Source organism: Panicum virgatum, chromosome 3K (assembly GCF_016808335.1).
Source record: "Panicum virgatum strain AP13 chromosome 3K, P.virgatum_v5, whole genome shotgun sequence".
NCBI lineage: Eukaryota > Viridiplantae > Streptophyta > Magnoliopsida > Poales > Poaceae > Panicum > Panicum virgatum.
This window is the reverse complement of record NC_053138.1, coordinates 27,265,701-27,285,150: the sequence shown is the minus strand read 5'-3', so window position 1 is coordinate 27,285,150 and position 19,450 is coordinate 27,265,701. Positions and strand designations below refer to the sequence as shown.

The 19,450-nt window shown below is 50.1% G+C and overlaps 2 protein-coding genes across 2 annotated transcripts; both read right to left on the bottom strand.

The window, feature by feature from the left end:
* Window positions 1-11,430: 11,430 nt before the first annotated feature.
* On the bottom strand, window positions 11,431-13,862 carry LOC120698753 (LRR receptor-like serine/threonine-protein kinase ER1). The gene is made up of 2 exons (XM_039982482.1): window positions 13,208-13,862; window positions 11,431-13,125 (listed from the first exon to the last, which is right to left on the bottom strand). The coding sequence occupies exon 2, from the start codon at window positions 13,073-13,075 to the stop codon at window positions 11,864-11,866; it is 1,212 nt and encodes a 403-aa protein (XP_039838416.1). The 5' UTR covers window positions 13,076-13,125; window positions 13,208-13,862; the 3' UTR covers window positions 11,431-11,863.
* Window positions 13,863-15,929: 2,067 nt separating this feature from the next.
* LOC120701366 lies at window positions 15,930-17,507 on the bottom strand. Its single transcript, XM_039985449.1, has 2 exons — window positions 16,919-17,507; window positions 15,930-16,805 (listed from the first exon to the last, which is right to left on the bottom strand). Exons 1-2 carry the CDS (start codon window positions 17,061-17,063, stop codon window positions 16,168-16,170), a joined length of 783 nt encoding a protein of 260 aa, XP_039841383.1. The 5' UTR covers window positions 17,064-17,507; the 3' UTR covers window positions 15,930-16,167.
* Window positions 17,508-19,450: the final 1,943 nt, after the last annotated feature.

Below are 19,450 nucleotides of genomic sequence, written 5' to 3'. Positions count from 1 at the left end.
TCTTAATATCTTTCACTTTGTTTTAGATTCTTCTTGTTTAGTTAAATCAATCAGAATTTGTTTTGTTTATAAGTAAATATAGACAACCAGACCTTGCAAAGGATCTCTCGATCACATATCAATACAGTTTTCTTCTTAGCTCAATGCCAAACTTTAGGAGTACGAGTAATGTAGTATTCGACGAGTTCTTCAGCACCATGGCTGTATCATCTCGATCTCCGGTTTGCTTTTAAGCTTTGTCTTAATCAGATCTTCTAGACTTTAATTACTGACATATCACTATAATTTTATCTAGTTTACCTATTAATTTATCGATTCCTATCATATTCTATAGGCTACATCATCTGACCTCTTGCTAAATCTGGTAGAATGACAATTATCGTGGCCTTGCTTAGATCTATCGGCTTATATCTATTGAATATGTTGCTTCGCTGCTAATAAAAGATTGATTTCTTTAATGAACACATAAGATTAGTTATCATTAGCTAATAGTTCTTTTCCTGATCTTATTTAAGCTTTTACTACACTTGTTGTTGGAGTAATGGGCTTGGCCCATTTATTCTAAAGCAATAAAAGAATTTAAAGCCCACTATTAATGCTAGGGAATCAATGTTTAATTCCGTACCGGGAATTGAGGAGGATCTCAACCGACTTAAAAGGTGGACTTCTTGTACACCACTTGTGAAGCCGGTAAGAGGAGGACGGTGAACCACACGCGTGCGCGCGCTCGCTCGCCGGGCCGGGCCGGGCCGGGCCGTGGCCGTGGCCGTGGCGGCCGAGGCCGTGGCCGAGGCGAGGCGCGGCGCGATGGCTATTTTGCCATTGACAGCAATTAATCGTGCGATTAAACGTGCAATTAAATCTGTAATTAATGGCCATAACCGCATCACCTAAATGACTCTGATGGTGTCCAGGTTCAACGAACCTGAGCACCTGAGTCACTATATAAGGAGTGCCATGCCCCTCATCCATCCTGCACCAGAGCACTGAGGCAACTCGGCTCCTCTCTTCTCCCTCTCCAGTTGCAACAACTGAGTTCCCCAACGCTAATCTCTGCGCGCACAGAATTAGCGTGAGCAGGCCTCCGAAACCTTGCTCGCCTTGAGATCCTGCACGGGATAGGCGGGCAATCAGGTTTTTGGGTAACGCTTTAGCGTGACTGCTCAAAAATACTAAGGCTTTGCCCGATTGTACGACTACTTCCTGGTGGACGAGCCGAACAACTACGTCGACTACATTCTGGTGGCCGAACGACTACGTCGACTACATCTTGGTGACCGTTCGTGGGACTGCACTGCGAACATCTTCCTGCACCGATTTAGTTCGACTACTTCGACTGAGGCCAACCGAGTAGATGTCTACTCCAGTTGGTAACAGCGCAGCCAATGCCTCCGGCAACGGCCCCGCTTTAGGGTACTCCCTAAAACTTTGGTTATTTATATTGTTTATGCTTATATGTGTGATAAGTATAAACATGTTCACATGTTTTCTTTTACTCCTTAAAGTCATAGAAATATTGCTAGTTTATACATCTAATTTTGGAATTAAAATATACCGAAAATTGCCTAGATTTCTAACAATCCAAAAACCTGATTGTGTTAATAGGCTTTCGGTATCTAGCTTTGCTGCATCAATCAAACCATCACCTTTTGATGGTTCAAATTACAAACGTTGGCAAGAGCGGCTTATACTGTGGTTAACACTATCGAGAGTGATCCATGTGAAAGAGGGTAAGCCTGAACAATTCTCTCCAGAGGAAGGGAGTGCGTTCGATGAGGCTGATATCCTCTTTCGAGGCTTGATCATTAGTGTTCTCGGTGATAACCTGGTGGATTCTTATATCCGGCTGCCAACTGGCAAAGCTTTGTGGGATGCTCTTGAGGCTCAATATGGAGTATCTGACGCCGGGAGTGAGTTGTATATCATGGAGCAGTTCCTTGAGTACAGGATGGTCGAAGACCGTTCTGTAGTGGAACAGGCTCATGAAATACATACTCTGGCAAAAGATCTCAAAAATTGCAGCAAAGAGTCCCCATGTGTGTTACCCAATAAGTTTGTGGCTGGAGGTATAATCTCTAAGCTGCCACCTTCTTGGAGGGACTTTGCTACTTCTCTAAAACATAAGAGACAGGAGTTCACAATAGATGGACTCATAGGGACTCTTGATGTTGAGGAGAAGGCGAGAGCAAAGGACATACGTGGGAAAGGAGTTGTTGGTGCTTCAAGTGCCAATCTTGTTCAGAAGAACAACTCCAACAAGAACAAGAAAAAGCCACCGCAGAACCAACCAAAGACTAAGAAGACAACCACTTTTAAGAAGAAGAGGAAGACGGGAGCTTGCTATGTGTGCGCTAGTACGGATCACTTTGCTGCAAAGTGTCCGAACCGCAAAGGCAACAACTCCGCCAACATGGTTATTAGCGAGCCTGGAGGAACTTCGGGGTACGGTAATTTATTACCTACTGTTCTTTCAGTTTTTGGTTCACCCGAGTGGTGGGTTGATACTGGTGCTAATATTCATGTTTGTGCTGATGCTTCTTTGTTCTCTTCTTACCAGACCGGCGGGACTTCCTCCTTGCTGATGGGGAACGGATCACATGCGCGTGTTCTTGGTGTTGGTACGGTAAATCTGAAGTTTACTTCGGGGAAGACCGTGCAGCTGAAGAACGTGCAGCATGTCCCCACCATCAAGAAGAATTTAGTCAGCGGCTCTCTACTGTGTAGAGATGGTTTCAAATTAGTCTTTGAGTCCAATAAATGTATCTTGTCTAAGTTTGGTACTTTTGTTGGAAAAGGTTATGAAAGCGGAGGTTTGTTCCGTCTTTCTTTGTCAGATGTTTGTAATAAAATTGCATACAATGTTATTAACGTTGATGAAACAAATGTTTGGCATTCGAGGCTTTGTCACGTTAATTTTGGTTGTATGATGCGCTTAGCTAATTTGAGCTTAATTCCAAAGTTCACTTTTGTCAAAAATTCTAAGTGTCATGTATGTGTTGAATCAAAACAAACTCGTAAGCCTCATAAGACCGCGGAGGCAAGGAGCTTGGCACCCTTAGAATTAATTCATTCCGATTTGTGCGAAATGAATGGAGTGTTGACAAAAGGTGGTAAAAAATATTTCATGACTTTGATTGATGATAGTACTAGATTTTGTTACATCTATTTGTTGAAGTCAAAAGATGAAGCTTTACACTACTTTAAAATCTATAAAGCTGAAGTAGAAAACCAACTTGAGAGAAAGATCAAAAGAGTTAGGTCAGATCGTGGTGGCGAGTATTTCTCAAATTTATTCACTTTATTTTGCGAGGAACATGGTATTATTCATGAGAGGACGCCTCCCTATTCACCTCAGTCAAATGGGGTTGCCGAAAGAAAGAACCGCACTCTAACGGATTTGGTTAACGCCATGTTAGATACAACGGGACTTTCCAAGGAATGGTGGGGTGAGGCTATATTGACTGCATGTCATGTCCTAAACCGTGTTCCTACAAAGAATAAAGAGATAACTCCTTTCGAGGAATGGGAGAAGAAAAGGCCAACACTGTCATACTTACGTACATGGGGTTGTTTGGCAAAAGTGAGTGTGCCAATAACCAAGAAACGTAAGCTTGGACCTAAAACTGTGGATTGTATCTTTCTAGGTTATGCTATTCACAGCGTTGGATATAGATTTTTAATAGTGAAATCTGGAGTACCTGACATGCATGTTGGTACTATAATGGAGTCCAGAGATGCTACATTTTTTGAAAACATTTTTCCCATGAGAGATGAAACAAGTTCATCTAGGCAAGAGTTCATCAAGGATGATGGCTCTGCTGAGCCGATAGAACACAATGAACATACACTTGTAGAAAATTCTGAGGAGGATAAAAATGATGCTCCGAGAAAGAGCAAGAGACAAAGGACTGTAAAGTCTTTTGGTGATGATTTCATTGTATACCTCATAGATGATACACCCAGAACCATTGAAGAGGCATATTCATCTCCTGATGCTGACTATTGGAAGGAAGCAGTAAGGAGTGAGATGGATTCTATTATGTCTAATGGAACCTGGGAGGTCGTTGAACGTCCTTATGGATGTAAACCGGTTGGATGCAAGTGGGTGTTCAAGAAAAAGCTTAGGCCAGATGGTACTATTGAAAAGTACAAGGCTAGGCTTGTGGCCAAGGGTTATACACAAAAAGAAGGAGAAGATTTCTTTGACACTTATTCACCAGTTGCCCGATTGACCACAATTCGAGTGTTACTTTCCTTGGCAGCCTCTTATGGTCTTCTCGTTCATCAGATGGACGTTAAGACGGCTTTCCTCAATGGAGAGTTAGAAGAGGAGATCTATATGGATCAGCCGGATGGGTTTGTATCAAAGGGTCAAGAAGGAATGGTTTGTAAGTTGTTAAAATCTTTATATGGTCTCAAGCAAGCGCCTAAGCAGTGGCATGAAAAGTTTGATAGAACTTTGACCTCTGCCGGCTTTGTTGTGAACGAAGCTGACAGATGTGTGTACTATCGCTATGGTAGGGCTGAAGGAGTGATTTTGTGCTTGTATGTGGATGACATACTGATCTTTGGCACTAGCCTTAATGTGATTAAGGAAGTCAAAGAGTTTTTATCTCAAAATTTTGAGATGAAGGATCTGGGAGAAGCTGATGTTATCCTTAATATAAAGCTGGTAAAAGAGATCAATGGTGGGGTGATTCTTACACAGTCTCACTATGTGGAGAAGGTGTTAAGTCGCTTTGGTTATAGTGACTATAAACCTGTCTCAACACCATATGATGCCAGTTTAATTCTTAGAAAGAACAAAAGGATAATGCGAGATCAGCTGAGATATTCTCAGATCATTGGTTCATTAATGTATTTAGCGAGCGCTACAAGACCTGATATCTCGTTTGCTGTAAGCAAACTGAGCCGGTTTGTTTCAAACCCGGGAGATGATCATTGGAAGGGTCTTGAAAGAGTAATGCGCTATCTGAAGGGGACAATGAACTATGGAATTCACTACACCGGGTACCCAAGGGTACTAGAAGGGTATAGTGATTCAAATTGGATTTCTGATGCTGATGAGATAAAGGCCACAAGTGGATATGTGTTTACACTTGGTGGTGGAGCTGTTTCCTGGAAGTCTTGCAAGCAGACCATCTTAACGAGGTCAACTATGGAAGCAGAACTCACAGCATTAGATACCGCCACTGTTGAGGCTGAGTGGCTTCGTGAGCTCCTTATGGACTTGCCGATAGTTGAAAAACCGTTACCGGCAATCCTAATGAACTGTGACAATCAAACGGTAATTGTCAAGGTGAATAGTTCAAAGGATAACATGAAGTCATCTAGACATGTGAAAAGGCGGTTGAAATCTGTCAGAAAATTGAGAAACTCCGGAGTTATAGCCCTGGACTATGTTCAGACGGCTAAAAATCTGGCAGATCAGTTTACAAAGGGTCTTTCACGAAATGTGATAGACAATGCATCTATGGAATTGGGCTTGAGACCCACGTGAGTCATTCTATTGTGGAAACCTGTCCTATGTGATCGGAGATCCCGTGAATTAGGATGGTGAAACAAAACTAAAGTCTGACTGTGAGAAGAGAACCTTTGTGAAAAGGGCTCATTCCGTGTATAAGGTGCATTTCTCTTCTAATCTGTATGGCAGGTTGGTCTATACCTTAATGTGTGCCAGGTGGTTTCTTTTAAACAAATGAGTTGTTTTCTTGAAACAAAAGATGTTGTCCTACAGAACATCTGAAAGGAACACACCTATATGAGTTTGACCACTGGTCATGGTCTATGAGAATTGGGTATTCTCTAGAAACTCATGAAGGGCCTGGAGTATGACTTATAAGCTCCAAACCGCGGGGATGCTTTTGCAGCCTAGTACCAGTGTAGGGCTCTGGTCAAACTTGTTTGCACAAAACTGGCAATTCAAGGCATAGTCCATTGCACAGTTGTGAATAAGTGTAGCCTTTGTCCTAGATGGAAGTTCAACTTAACAGTCTCTGTCGAATACTGGTATATCAAAGAGAGAATGAGGGTATTTCTAGTGTGGCTTGAATTTCTTGGTGGGGATTGTTGGAGTAATGGGCTTGGCCCATTTATTCTAAAGCAATAAAAGAATTTAAAGCCCACTATTAATGCTAGGGAATCAATGTTTAATTCCGTACCGGGAATTGAGGAGGATCTCAACCGACTTAAAAGGTGGACTTCTTGTACACCACTTGTGAAGCCGGTAAGAGGAGGACGGTGAACCACACGCGCGCGCGCGCTCGCTCGCCTCGCCGAGCCGGGCCGGGCCGGGCCGGGCCGGGCCGGGCCGTGGCCGTGGCCGTGGCCGTGGCCGAGGCCGAGGCGAGGCGCGGCGCGGCGCGGCGCGGCGCGGTGCAGCGCGGCCGGCCGGACGGGCGGTGCGGTTAACATCAAAATTTGAATAATTTTATTTATAGCCAACGAAGTATATGGAAGGAAGCCGATAATTTGATGAATATATTGAGTTGAAGATAGTGGATTCAAGATTCATGTCAAGAAAGGACACGTGCCAGATGAAAATGCAAGTAGGTCAGAAAATCTTTATTAGCAATGACTTGAAAAAAAGAAATTAGAGTTCATGTCTTAATATCTTTCACTTTGTTTTAGATTCTTCTTGTTTAGTTAAATCAATCAGAATTTGTTTTGTTTATAAGTAAATATAGACAACCAGACCTTGCAAAGGATCTCTCGATCACATATCAATACAGTTTTCTTCTTAGCTCAATGCCAAACTTTAGGAGTACGAGTAATGTAGTATTCGACGAGTTCTTCAGCACCATGGCTGTATCATCTCGATCTCCGGTTTGCTTTTAAGCTTTGTCTTAATCAGATCTTCTAGACTTTAATTACTGACATATCACTATAATTTTATCTAGTTTACCTATTAATTTATCGATTCCTATCATATTCTATAGGCTACATCATCTGACCTCTTGCTAAATCTGGTAGAATGACAATTATCGTGGCCTTGCTTAGATCTATCGGCTTATATCTATTGAATATGTTGCTTCGCTGCTAATAAAAGATTGATTTCTTTAATGAACACATAAGATTAGTTATCATTAGCTAATAGTTCTTTTCCTGATCTTATTTAAGCTTTTACTACACTTGTTGTTGGAGTAATGGGCTTGGCCCATTTATTCTAAAGCAATAAAAGAATTTAAAGCCCACTATTAATGCTAGGGAATCAATGTTTAATTCCGTACCGGGAATTGAGGAGGATCTCAACCGACTTAAAAGGTGGACTTCTTGTACACCACTTGTGAAGCCGGTAAGAGGAGGACGGTGAACCACACGCGCGCGCGCGCGCGCTCGCTCGCCTCGCCGGGCCGGGCCGGGCCGGGCCGGGCCGGGCCGTGGCCGTGGCCGTGGCCGCGGCGCGGCGCGGCGCGGCGCGGCGCGGCGCGGTGCGGTGTGATGGCTATTTTGCCGTTGACAGCAATTAATCGTGCGATTAAACGTGCAATTAAATCTGTAATTAATGGCCATAACCGCATCACCTAAATGACTCTGATGGTGTCCAGGTTCAACGAACCTGAGCACCTGAGTCACTATATAAGGAGTGCCATGCCCCTCATCCATCCTGCACCAGAGCACTGAGGCAACTCGGCTCCTCTCTTCTCCCTCTCCAGTTGCAACAACTGAGTTCCCCAACGCTAATCTCTGCGCGCACAGAATTAGCGTGAGCAGGCCTCCGAAACCTTGCTCGCCTTGAGATCCTGCACGGGATAGGCGGGCAATCAGGTTTTTGGGTAACGCTTTAGCGTGACTGCTCAAAAATACTAAGGCTTTGCCCGATTGTACGACTACTTCCTGGTGGACGAGCCGAACAACTACGTCGACTACATTCTGGTGGCCGAACGACTACGTCGACTACATCTTGGTGACCGTTCGTGGGACTGCACTGCGAACATCTTCCTGCACCGATTTAGTTCGACTACTTCGACTGAGGCCAACCGAGTAGATGTCTACTCCAGTTGGTAACAGCGCAGCCAATGCCTCCGGCAACGGCCCCGCTTTAGGGTACTCCCTAAAACTTTGGTTATTTATATTGTTTATGCTTATATGTGTGATAAGTATAAACATGTTCACATGTTTTCTTTTACTCCTTAAAGTCATAGAAATATTGCTAGTTTATACATCTAATTTTGGAATTAAAATATACCGAAAATTGCCTAGATTTCTAACAGAGGGATGACGGATGAAGCCCAGAAAGGGCCGCGCCGTCACGCCGGCCGGACAGTCAAAAGAGCCGGCAACGGGGGCGACCGGTCGCCGTCAGGCTTTCGTTCGGAGCCTCAGAAGCAGAGCCGCACATGCCAAAGGGGTGAATGCCAAAGGCGATCTCCCGGAGCGCTCCGCTTTGTTGCAGCAGGCCAGCAGGTGCCTGCCCGCCCAAGCAACAGCAGCAAAACCAGGCGTCGCGCGGGGCCATGCCATGCTGCCATTGGGACTTGGGAGGGCACCATGGAACGCCCATCCTTTTATCCACTTTAACACCCATCGCATGTGGCCCACCTGCCAGCGGCTGCGTCGACGTTGAGCTGTAATAACCGCCTCTTTACAGTTTGATAAAGCGAGAGCCGAGAGCGAGAGAGAAGGAAAGAACGTAAATGCCCATCACGCCCGGCACACCGGCGGTGGGGGCAGTAAAGCGGCGCACCCAACTGCCGCCGCCGCTCGCCACGGACGGCCTGGCCTGGCTGTACAATTTAATTGTACACCGGGGCGCCGTACACCAACACGGCCCTGCCCCGGGGTACAGCCGTACAATACACGCGGTGGTGTACGACGACGTATCCAAGTAGGATCGGCAGCCATGTGCCTGTGCGGTAGCAGGAGCAGCGCCGATCCCGCGAGATCGATCGCGTCGAGGCGCGCCCGTACGGCCTGCAACGTCCGCGGCGCGCGAACCGGCGGCCCGGCGTACAGGGCCACCTTGTGGCCGGCCGGTCGGCTCCTCGTACGCGTTCCCAAACAGCCAATCAAGCCGGGGCGCCGGGGCGTGATGGTACCCCGCGCGATACGGGAACCGTCCGGTGTCCGACCGACGCTTGCAAAAGCCGCAGGGCCAGGCAGGCAGGCAGGCAGGGGCGTGCTTCTGCGTGGGATCACACTGAATTATTTAGGGCGAGATTTGGCAGCCGTGCTGATCAGTACGGTACGGTTCGAGCGGTGTTTAGTGTGTCTTAAGCACTCTGCTATGGTTTCAGCTTTCAGGCTACCCGTCCCCTGTTCTAACAAATCAGTTACGTCGCGAGTGGCGACCTCCGAATTCGGCCCCGTTTAGTTGCACTCAGTAAAGTTTTTTTAAAAGACATCTTTTTATGTTGGAAGTACTAAATATAAATTAATCACAAAACAAATTACAGAACTCGTCTGTAAATCGCGAGACGAATGTAATGAGCCTAATTAATCTGTCATTAGAGATTGTTTACTGTAGCAATTTAGCGTCTGCTTACGGCCTAATTAGGTTCATTAGATTCGTCTCGTGATTTAAAGGCAGCAGTCGCAATGTGTTTTTTATTTCGTCTAGATTTAAGTCTCCATGCAAGTGTCGAAAAAAAATTTGGAATTTCAGAGAAGAGTGGTGGAACTGTGGAAAACCGCTACAACCGGAAGGGAAAAAGGAGTACGGACCAGAGACCTTTCGGTTGCCTATACTGACAGAGAGTAACGAGGAACAGAGTCCGCTACAGGGGCGGGCCCAGCTCAATTCAAGGGTATTCAATTGAATACCCATTATTTTGAGCAAAAAATTTTATATATACATGTATATGCTATGTATATATTGTAAAATAGCAAATAAGAGCAAAATACATTGGTTTAGGGTATTTTTGGCCCAAAACTCGTTTCCCATTCGCCTCCCTCCCCGTCTCAACGAGGCCCATTGGCCAAACAATCAGCCCAATAGGCCCAACCTCGAAAGGCCAAAGTAACTCCCCACTCCTCAATGGCCCAGTCCCCTTCGGTCCTCCTCCCTCACCCCGACAGGCACGCTCGAGCCTCCTGCTTGACCTAGATCGGTGGTGGCGGCGGCTAGAGCGGGCAGGCAGGGTGGCAGGCCAGCGGCCAGGCGCTGAGGCGCGGCCGGCGTCCAGGGCGGCAGGGCGCGGAGGCGGCGCAGATCCAGGGCGGCAGCGGCACTGCGGCACAGCAGCAGGCAGGGCGCCGGGCGTGGCGGCAGCCGGCAGGGCCAGGCCGGCAGCGGCTAGCGGCGGCCGGCGGGCAGCGGCCACGCCGCCATGGGGCACGGGCCAGCGGCGGGCGGCGGGCAGCGGCAAGCTGCGGGCTGCAGCCAGCGACTCAGCGAGGCAGCAGGCAGCCAGGCACCAGGAAGCAGCAGCACACTACAAAAGGTCTAATTGAGCACAAATTTCATTGTGTCATTGTCTTCGATCCTCTAAATTAGTGGTGTACAATTTGAATGAAGTGATTCTGTGATTTATTCTTGCAGCCTTGAAACATGAAGAGGAAGAAGTTTGGTACTCCTGATTTGAAGTCCTTGGCGGCAGGCAGCAGGCAGCCAGGCACCAGGAAGCAGCAGCACACTACAAAAGGTCTACACTATATTATAATTTGTAAGCTTTCTTCTCATTGTGCTATTAAATGTATTCTTTGTATTTCACATGTTGTCAATTGCCACTTTAGCATGTCAAATAATTTCTACTTTGGTATATTGATCAATTTCTGCTATATATGATTGAACATTGAACTACTGCTATGTTATACTCCCTCTATTCAGTTTTGATTGATATATTTCCATATGGCACAATGACCAAGGGCACCACAAGTGTGCTTATCAATCTAATAAATGCAACAGACTTTTTTGTTGGTCCTCCAATGGTTTAACTGGAAACTCCTTGTAACTAGTGCTATTTATTGTCACAACCCATACCAATAGTAAATATAGCTATCATTTTTGAACATTTAAGTTTTTGAAATATAGCTATCAAAAGTGAATGGAGGGAGTACTATAATCAGCTATACTTAATACTTGCCAAAAGTATAAAGGCTTTAGGCCATCCAAAAAAAATTTAGACCCTTAATATATTTTGAATATCCACACTCTAAATCCTGGGCCCGCCCCTGGTCCGCTAGTAGGCAAGAGAGAGAGCAGAGCGTCACCATTATAGCTTGGCATTCACTACAACGAAGCCATTAATCCGCAATCCCTGAATCCCACATGATCTGATAGCCCACCCCAATGCAGCCAAGAAGAACACCGGGGGGGGGGGGGGGGGGGGGGCTCCACACCACCGGCCATCCAATGATTTCAGGGATAAGATCGCACACCACAACACCACCACAAAGGCACAAACAGCATCCTTGCAGGCACCGCTAAGTCGCTAACAAAGAAGCAAACAAAAGGATCAGTAGCGCGCTGCGCGGAGTTCCTGGCGAGGCGAACAAAAACCAAGCACAGTACATGCTTGTTCACATGATTTGTTCAGGGACATGATGAGATTAAATAGCGTCACCGGCTCTCATCACCATCCATCGTCTGATCCAACAGCATCAGGAGCCAGTGTGACAGTAGCTAGCTCACTATACAGCAGAAGGGGGAAGACACAATGCACATCGGAGTACACCTAAACAAAAACTTACTACACCTGTAACACCCGATTATTGAGGCACTTGTCTGTAACTATCCGCCCAATCCAGAAAAAAAAAGAATTAAGAACACAAGTAACAACTGGACAAATTAATCAAAGAATCAGAGACCACCGCTTTGCAATCTCCATCCACTGTTCTTCATCAGTTCTTCAGTTTCCGACCGATAATCCGAGGCGATCCGGCATTGGCATTGCTGAGGCACGATCAGCCTGGAGCTCGGCGCTCATCCCCTCCACTCCGGGCACTGGTCCGCTGGCCGCGTGTTCTGCGACCCGGCCTTGATCGGGCACGGCGCGTACACCGGCGGCACCATGCAGTTGTACATGAGGCAGAGCGAGACGGTGGAGGGGAGCGACGACGACGGCGATATCTCGATGCCCGTCAGGAAGTTGTGCTGCAGGTAGAGCACCTGCAGCCCGCCGGAGCCCACCAGCTCCTGCACCAGCCGCGACGGGACCTCGCCGGTGAACCGGTTGTTGTTCAGGTACAGCTGCCCGACGCCGGCCAGCAGCGGCGACACCTGGCCCCAAAACCGGTTGTAGCTCAGGTTCACCACCGGGATCGTCACGTCGCCCGCCGGCTGCACGGGCCCCGCGAAGAAGTTGCGCTGCAGCTGCAGCACGGAGAGCGGCAACGCGAACACCGCCGGCGGGATCGGGCCCTCCAGCTGGTTCATGCTGAGGTCTAGGAAGTTGAGCCGGGTCAGCCGGGGCAGCACCTGCTCCACCGTGCCGCTCAGCCTGTTCGCGGACAGCGAGAGGTACTGCAGCCCGGCCGGGAGGGCGGGCACGCCGCCGGCGAGCGCGTTGTGCTTGAGGTCCAGCCGGAGCAGCGTGGACGAGTCCTGGAACGACGGCACGCCGCCGGTGAGCTGGTTATGGCAGAGGATGAGGTTGGTGATCGACGGCAGCGCGGCGATGGACGGCGGGATGGCGCCGGAGATCTGGTTGAAGCTGAGGTCGAGCGTCCGGAGGTTGGACAGCGCGCCGAAGCCGTCCGGTATCTGGCCCGAGAGGAGGTTCTTGCTGACGGCCAGGAAGCGGAGGTTCGAGCAGGACGCGAGCGACGCCGGGAGCTGGCCCTCGACGCGCCCCGGCACGAGCGAGAGCTCGGTGAGCGCGGACAGCCTGCCCAGCGCCGGGTCGAGGCGCCCCATCAGCCCCGGCGACCCGGCCCGCGGGTCCCCGAGCGCGAGCGACGCCACCCGGTCCCCGTCGCAGAACACGCCGGGGAACCCGCAGGGGTCGGCGGTGAAGTCCCAGCCGTCGAAGAACGCCGACCCCGGCATGTCGTCCAGCGACCGCCGCACCGTCTGCAGCGCCAGGAAGTCGTTCGGGTCGAGGATGCCCGCCGCCGGCCGCGGCGCCAACGCCGCCGCCACCGCCAGGACGACGCACGCCACGACTGCGCGGAGCCGCCGCGCGGTCACCGCCATTGCCGCCGCTCCTCCTCCTCCTCCTCCTCCTCTGCTTCTCTCTCTGACCTCTGCAGCGACAAGGAGCAGAATCAAAAGCACCGATCAACCTCGTCGTGGCGCAAAGACGAGCGCGAGCGGTGGCGTGGGAACCTTTAAGATGGCGCGCGCGCGCGCACTTTAAAGGCGCACGGCGTGGGGTGGCGGGCGGGTGGTGCGGCGAGGGGGCGCTGGGCGTTGGCGAGCGGCCTGTGGACGCGGGCTGCCTGCCCCCCGTGAGGGGAGTGAGGAAGAGAGAGACAGAGAGGGCTTGACGACGAGTCAGCTCAGGTGGCGTACGCCCTCACCCTCACCCTCCCCCCTCGCCTCGCTTTCTCGTGGAGGCGGAGGCGGCGCGTGAGCGCCTTTAATGGAGGTGGCGAGGTGGTGGGGTGCTGGAGCTCCCTCCTCCTCTCGCTCCCCCCCCCCCCCCCCCCCCCCTTCAGCACAGCGCACGTACCGCCGCAACCGCAACACTTCGCCGAGAAGCCAAGGGAGAGAGGAACAGTTAAGAATGCCTCCCGCGGGCGGGCGGCGCGGTGGCGGCAATGATGGTGGCTTGGCGAGGACGGACGGAGGTGGAGAAGACGTGGTGGGCGCAATCAATTCGCCAGGCCTCGACTACGCTTTGCTTGCTTGCTCTGCTCGCTCTCCCAGCTCTCTCTCTCTGCTCCGCCTCCGCGAGCACTAGCCCACCACTACACTACTACCAGGCCACTACCCTTCCGCATTCCTCTCTCCCCTCCTCCCATAGGCTTTCCTCTGTTTTTCCGCTGGTTCTCCGAATTCTTTAGTGGCTTCGGGGTCGGCGTCCCTCCGCGCGGCAGGCTCGGATGCGCTAACGGCTGTCCGAGCCTGAGGCTCGGGTGGGTCCGTGGCGCCCGGGTCTGGGAATGACGGGTGGGGCCTCCCTTCTCACGTGGCAGTTGGCCGCCATCAATGCGACCGCCTCGGGGCTCTCGGCCCCGAGCCTCCCTGGCGCAAGAGACCGAGAGGGGCGATGGGCCCATTTGTCATTGGCGCGGGGCGATGGGCTCGTGGATCTGATCTGCCTCCTGGAGGAGGTGGTGGAGGTGTGGGGTTTGCGACGGGGCCGGCGGAACACGACGCGGGCGTAACGGGCCGGTCACCCAGCCCGGGCCCAGCCGTCTTTGGCGTTCGCGTCTCCCTCTCTGGCATCTCTGCTCTGTTCGCCACGCTGGCAACGGGTGAAAAAAGGCTTCTCCTGATTAGACTAGGCTTTGTCGCCTGTGATGGGAACGGCTAGAAAAGCGCCGGAACAGAAGAAGCATGAAAGCCTGGTTACCACTTGGCGCCAGGAACTGAGAAGGCGACGCGCCAGTTTTGTTGTGTACAACCATGCACAAAGCGTGGCCGTGGGGAGTAGGGGTCTGTGCACGGCGAGCGTCGCGGCCCAGCAGAGGACGAATTAAATATGGTGGGTAACAAATTTAAGCACATATTATCTATTATTAGAGTATAGAAAAATAAGGTAGATAATAAATATGTAGTGTCTTTATCAAAATATAAAAACCTTGCCATGCTGGTCCTCCGCCATTGCAAGCCCTGGCTACAAGGCCGGAACTGGATGTCGTTCAGCTAGCTATCGAGATTGTGGCGTAGGTTCACTTATACTCTGTTCGGATGGACATATCGGCTGGGCTGGCCAGGCACGAATCAGCCAGCCGCGGCTGATTATTAGCTGATCGGCCAGGCTCGAATCAGCCGCAGCTGGCTTCAGTGCAACCGAACAGAATCTTAGATTGTCCTACGTCAATTTTAATGAAAATATTATGAATATTAAATATCATGCTACATCAGTAAATTTGTTGATATGACGCAATCATTTATAAGAAGAGAGGAGGAGTTTTAGAGATGAGAGTCGCTCCAATTTCTTTATCTTGATAACTGTGTGATCCCCTCGAGACTGCCCTTAGATTTGGATTTAGGATTAACTTTTACATCTAAAATTTAGTCCATTAGATGATCCAAACAGGTAGTCTGAAATTTAACTTTGTTCCAACCAAAGTTTAGTCCATAGAACCAACCTAATTCACACTAAAGTTTAGTTTTACCCATTTTTATGTTTCAAACAGCTTCCAACCTAAAGGTTAGGGCTTATTTGGTAGAGCTTCATCTGATTCTGATTTTCTATAGCGTGCTGATAATATGAAGTGATTATATGGTTGAAATCTTAAAAATCAAGATGGAGATTCATTCACTCCACAGAATCAAGAGAAGCTATTTTTTTCAGCTCCCAGTCTTATAGTTTATTTCACAAAATCCGTGGAGAATCACTTCTTTCTGGAAAAACTATTTGGTGGAGCTCCTACTAAATTCAGAGATAAGCTCGGGAGCTCTGCTAAACGCACCCTTAGTCTACATATCCAAAGATGCATGAACTAAAAGTTTAGTTATCTAATACTAAATTTAGTTACCTACTACTAAAGTTTAGTCCGAACTAAACTCTAGTGCTAGGTGATCCAAACGAACCCTTTGTTGTCCTAGGGACTCTCTTAGTTGTGCAGTGGGCAAAATACATGGCATGAGCAGCGACTGTGGTTTTGCGAGCATCTTGGGCAACTGAATTTACCGGCCTGGCTTGATCGCAGGATGCTGGCTGGTCCCGGACCGGTGCATAGCAGCATAGGCGCGTCGTAGCTATCGCCACAAGAAGGTGGTGGCAAGATCCTCAGTGATTCCCGAAATGTATGTACATGGTCACACGCGTACCCCGTACGCATAAGAATGGATTGGACTAAATCCATATCTAATTGGATTTTGGCACTTAGATTTTATTGGATTTGAATCTAATTGGATATGGACATCTAGTTGCTTTAGACTCAATAGGATTGAATTTTATTGGATAAAAAATATAGGATAATCCATGCCTTATTGGATTGTGCCATTTTAGACGGACAAACAGCTGCCGGCCGCTAAGCCTCGGCGATGGCTGACCTCCAGAGCCTGCGTATCAGCACCGTGTTCTTCCCCACCGACAACCGCCGGCTGGCGCCTGACGCCATGCCGCTGTTCCCGTTGGCCACCGAAGCCGAGCGATCGCTGGTCCCCAACTAGCTGCACGAGTCCCTGCCTCCGTCGTAGTCCATGTCCATGTCGGTGGATGAGCTGCCCCCATTGTCGACCTTTGCCAGGAAGAGGTCCGTCGCCGGAATCACCGGCGACTGCATCATCGCGCTGGCGTTCGACGGCGTGGGGCTGCTGGTCTCCTCCTTGCAGCGGAAGTGCTCGAACACCGAATCCGCATCCACCTCGTCGTCGTCGTCGTGCTGGCTGCTGGCGCGGCCGCTACCGCCGCCCCCGCGAGGCCGAGCCGCGGCATCGCTGACGATGAAGCGTGCCTCCCGCATGGGCGTGGACGAGTGGCACGAGCAAGTCCTCGTCCTCGTCCTCGTCCTCGTCCTGAGGAACGCCTCCATCTCCGCCTGCAGGTGGGCGAGCTGCGCATACTTGGCCTTGAGTGCGAGCTTGGCGTCGGCGAGCTTCATCTGCACGCGCTCCTCGCGCCAGACCTCCGCCATCTGCAGCATCTGGCGCTCCTCCTCCATGTCCTCCTGCATGCGCAGGCACTCGCGGCGCAGCAGCTCCACCTCCGCCTGGTCCTCCTCCACCACCCGCGTGAGCTCCGAGCAGGCCTCCTCCATGAGCTCGTGGGCCTTGCGCTCCGTGTCGTAGCTCTGCGGTGTGGACACTCGATGCAAACGATGATAATAAGTAGTAAAACAACTACAGTGATACATCAAAGTACGACCCAGACAGTCTCCAGCTCGGTCTCAGAGTGATGCGCTAGCAGAAATATCTTACAGAGGACTAACACCACATGCAAGGTTGGGGTTCGGACGCAACCTCTACTCAACGTCTTCAACAGCGTAGTCTGGATCTTCTTCTGAGGAAAAACCACAAATATATATCGGGGGAGTACGAAAGTACTCAACAAGTCCAACCCCATCCACGGAGGGGGTAACTCAGATATTCAGATATGCTCAGGATAAATCAAGGATAAGGCTGTGGTCTATTTGTAGTAAAACTATATTTCAGACATGCAGGGATTTATTTTGAAAAGAGTTTTCTTAAAACAGTTCTTGCTAGCCGATTAACAAGTGGGGTTGATCATACACAAAGAATCTAAATTTTAATACTACCGGACTCCTCATCCGCAGTAGCTCACGGCACAACTACCGGACACCTTCTAAAAACAACTCACACCATGGAAACATCCCTGCCGAAAGATCTAGTACGCGGCGTACCCCAGCAGATTTTTTTTTTGCGAGTTACTCCAACTGAAAAGTTACCTGCAATCAGTACCGCGGAGGCGTGGACTGGACATGAATGCCACGGGGTTCCAATTCCTTGGATCTCAATTCTCAAGTCTCAACCAAAGGCCAAAGGTGGAATGAAAGCCAGGGAGAGGGACGGGCCACGGCCACAGCTTCTGTTTGGCAAATGGCAAGACCGCCTCGTCGGCGTGGACCGACATTCTCCGAGAGGCCAACAGCGGGCCCACGAGCCAGACACGGCAACGGCGGCGGAGCAGGGTAGAGGCAAAGGCCAGAGGGGGAGCGGCATGACACTGGCGCGACAGGGAAGCCGCTGGCTGGATTTTTGTGGCGGCCTCGTGTCGTGTTGCTCTACCACGTTGGCAGTTTCCTCCTGTGGTGGAGGCAGCAGCGTCAAGTGGGGTAGCGTTACTGACCTCACCTGGGCCCACCCAAGAGGAGAGGAGGCGTCAGGTCCGTGGGGCCCGGGGAAGCCAACGGTAAGATTCACTCGGTGCCGTGGATGCGGCGAGCGAGCACACGTGCGGGCACGATCACTGTAGCCTCACAGTGAATCATCGATCATAATCTTTCTTAAAAAAACCATCGATCATCAACTCCAGGATCCGAGCCACTGGCGACGTGGGAGAGGCCGTGGACTCGGTTTTTCTTTTTTTTTTAAAAAAAAAGACAAGCAGGAGACGACGTGGCCGAGCATTACCGTGTTCATGCTGGGCCGCAAGAGATGGGCTGCTCTTCGTTTGACCGGCCCTTTTTACTTTTATCGCCACCGCCCATGAGGCCCGCTGCTCGCCCTGTGTAGAACAAGTAGATCTGATCGTTCGGAAGCATTCCGCTGTCTGGGCGGAGGCAGGAGGATTTCTGGGCCTAGCATTACGAGAAGTTCGGAGTTTTCTCTGTTAGATCGGCTTACCGGATGCTGGTCACGACACAAAAACGGTGGTCGAACTGGATTGAACACAACCCGGGGAGATCAGATGTCGAGGCAGACCAGAAAGACTGGACGGATCTATGATCAGTCAAGGTCCCGTCGAAGATCCGGGTGTTCCTATGGAGGCTCGCTAAGCACTCCATTCTGACAGGCGATGTGCGGCATCGCAGAAACATGGCACAGACAAGCAATTGTTCTATCTGTGGCGGTCAGGATTCGTGGAAGCACTCGTTGCTGGAATGCAATATGGCCAGGTGCGTTTGGGCTTTACAATGTGATGAACTTGTTGATTTCATCAGTCAGGCACAAGATGACAATGCACGCGGGTGGATCCACGAAGCAATAGCAGGTCTCGCTCATGATAAGTTGGTGAGACTTGTTGTAACTTTGTGGGCAATTTGGCATGCGAGGAGGAAGGCAATTCATGAAAATATTTTTCAGAGCCCATTGTTCACTCACAGCTTCATAGAGAGGTTTATTGCAGACTTGGAGACGGCTATGCCGACAGTGGAGAGGAAGGGGGGCGCGGGTGCGGGCTGTGCACCTGCTGCAGCTACCAAATGGATTCCGCCCCCGCAAGGCCTGATGAAGGTAAATGTCGACGCCGCACTTACGAAGAATTTTGATATTGTGGTGATGGCGGCGGTGGCGAGGGATGGGGCGGGCGCTTTCATGGGAGCGTCGGCCCTAGTGATGAAGGGCATATCCGACCCGGAGACGGTGGAAGTGCTGGCGTGCCGTGAAGGCCTAACCCTTGCAGCGGACCTCATGATCAGGAGGGTGCATATTGCCACAGACTGCTCCTGTGCTGTTTGAAGCATGGCAGGGCCTGGAATGGGTCGATACGCCCATGTAATCAGAGAGATGAAGGCTGGTATGGCGAATTTCAAAAAAATAGAAGTTGTCCATGAAGGGAGGGCGTCGAACACTGATGACCATGTTTTAGCTAGAAGCTCGATTTATGAATCAGTAGGAAGACATGTTTGGTTTTTTGATCCTCCTGATGGAGTTTGTACTAGCTATGCTGTTTGAATAAAGTTGGCACATCCCATTAAAAAAAAGTAGATCTGATCGTCCCGCCGGGTCGGGTCGGGTAAAAGAATTATATTCATCGGGCTGAATTTCTTA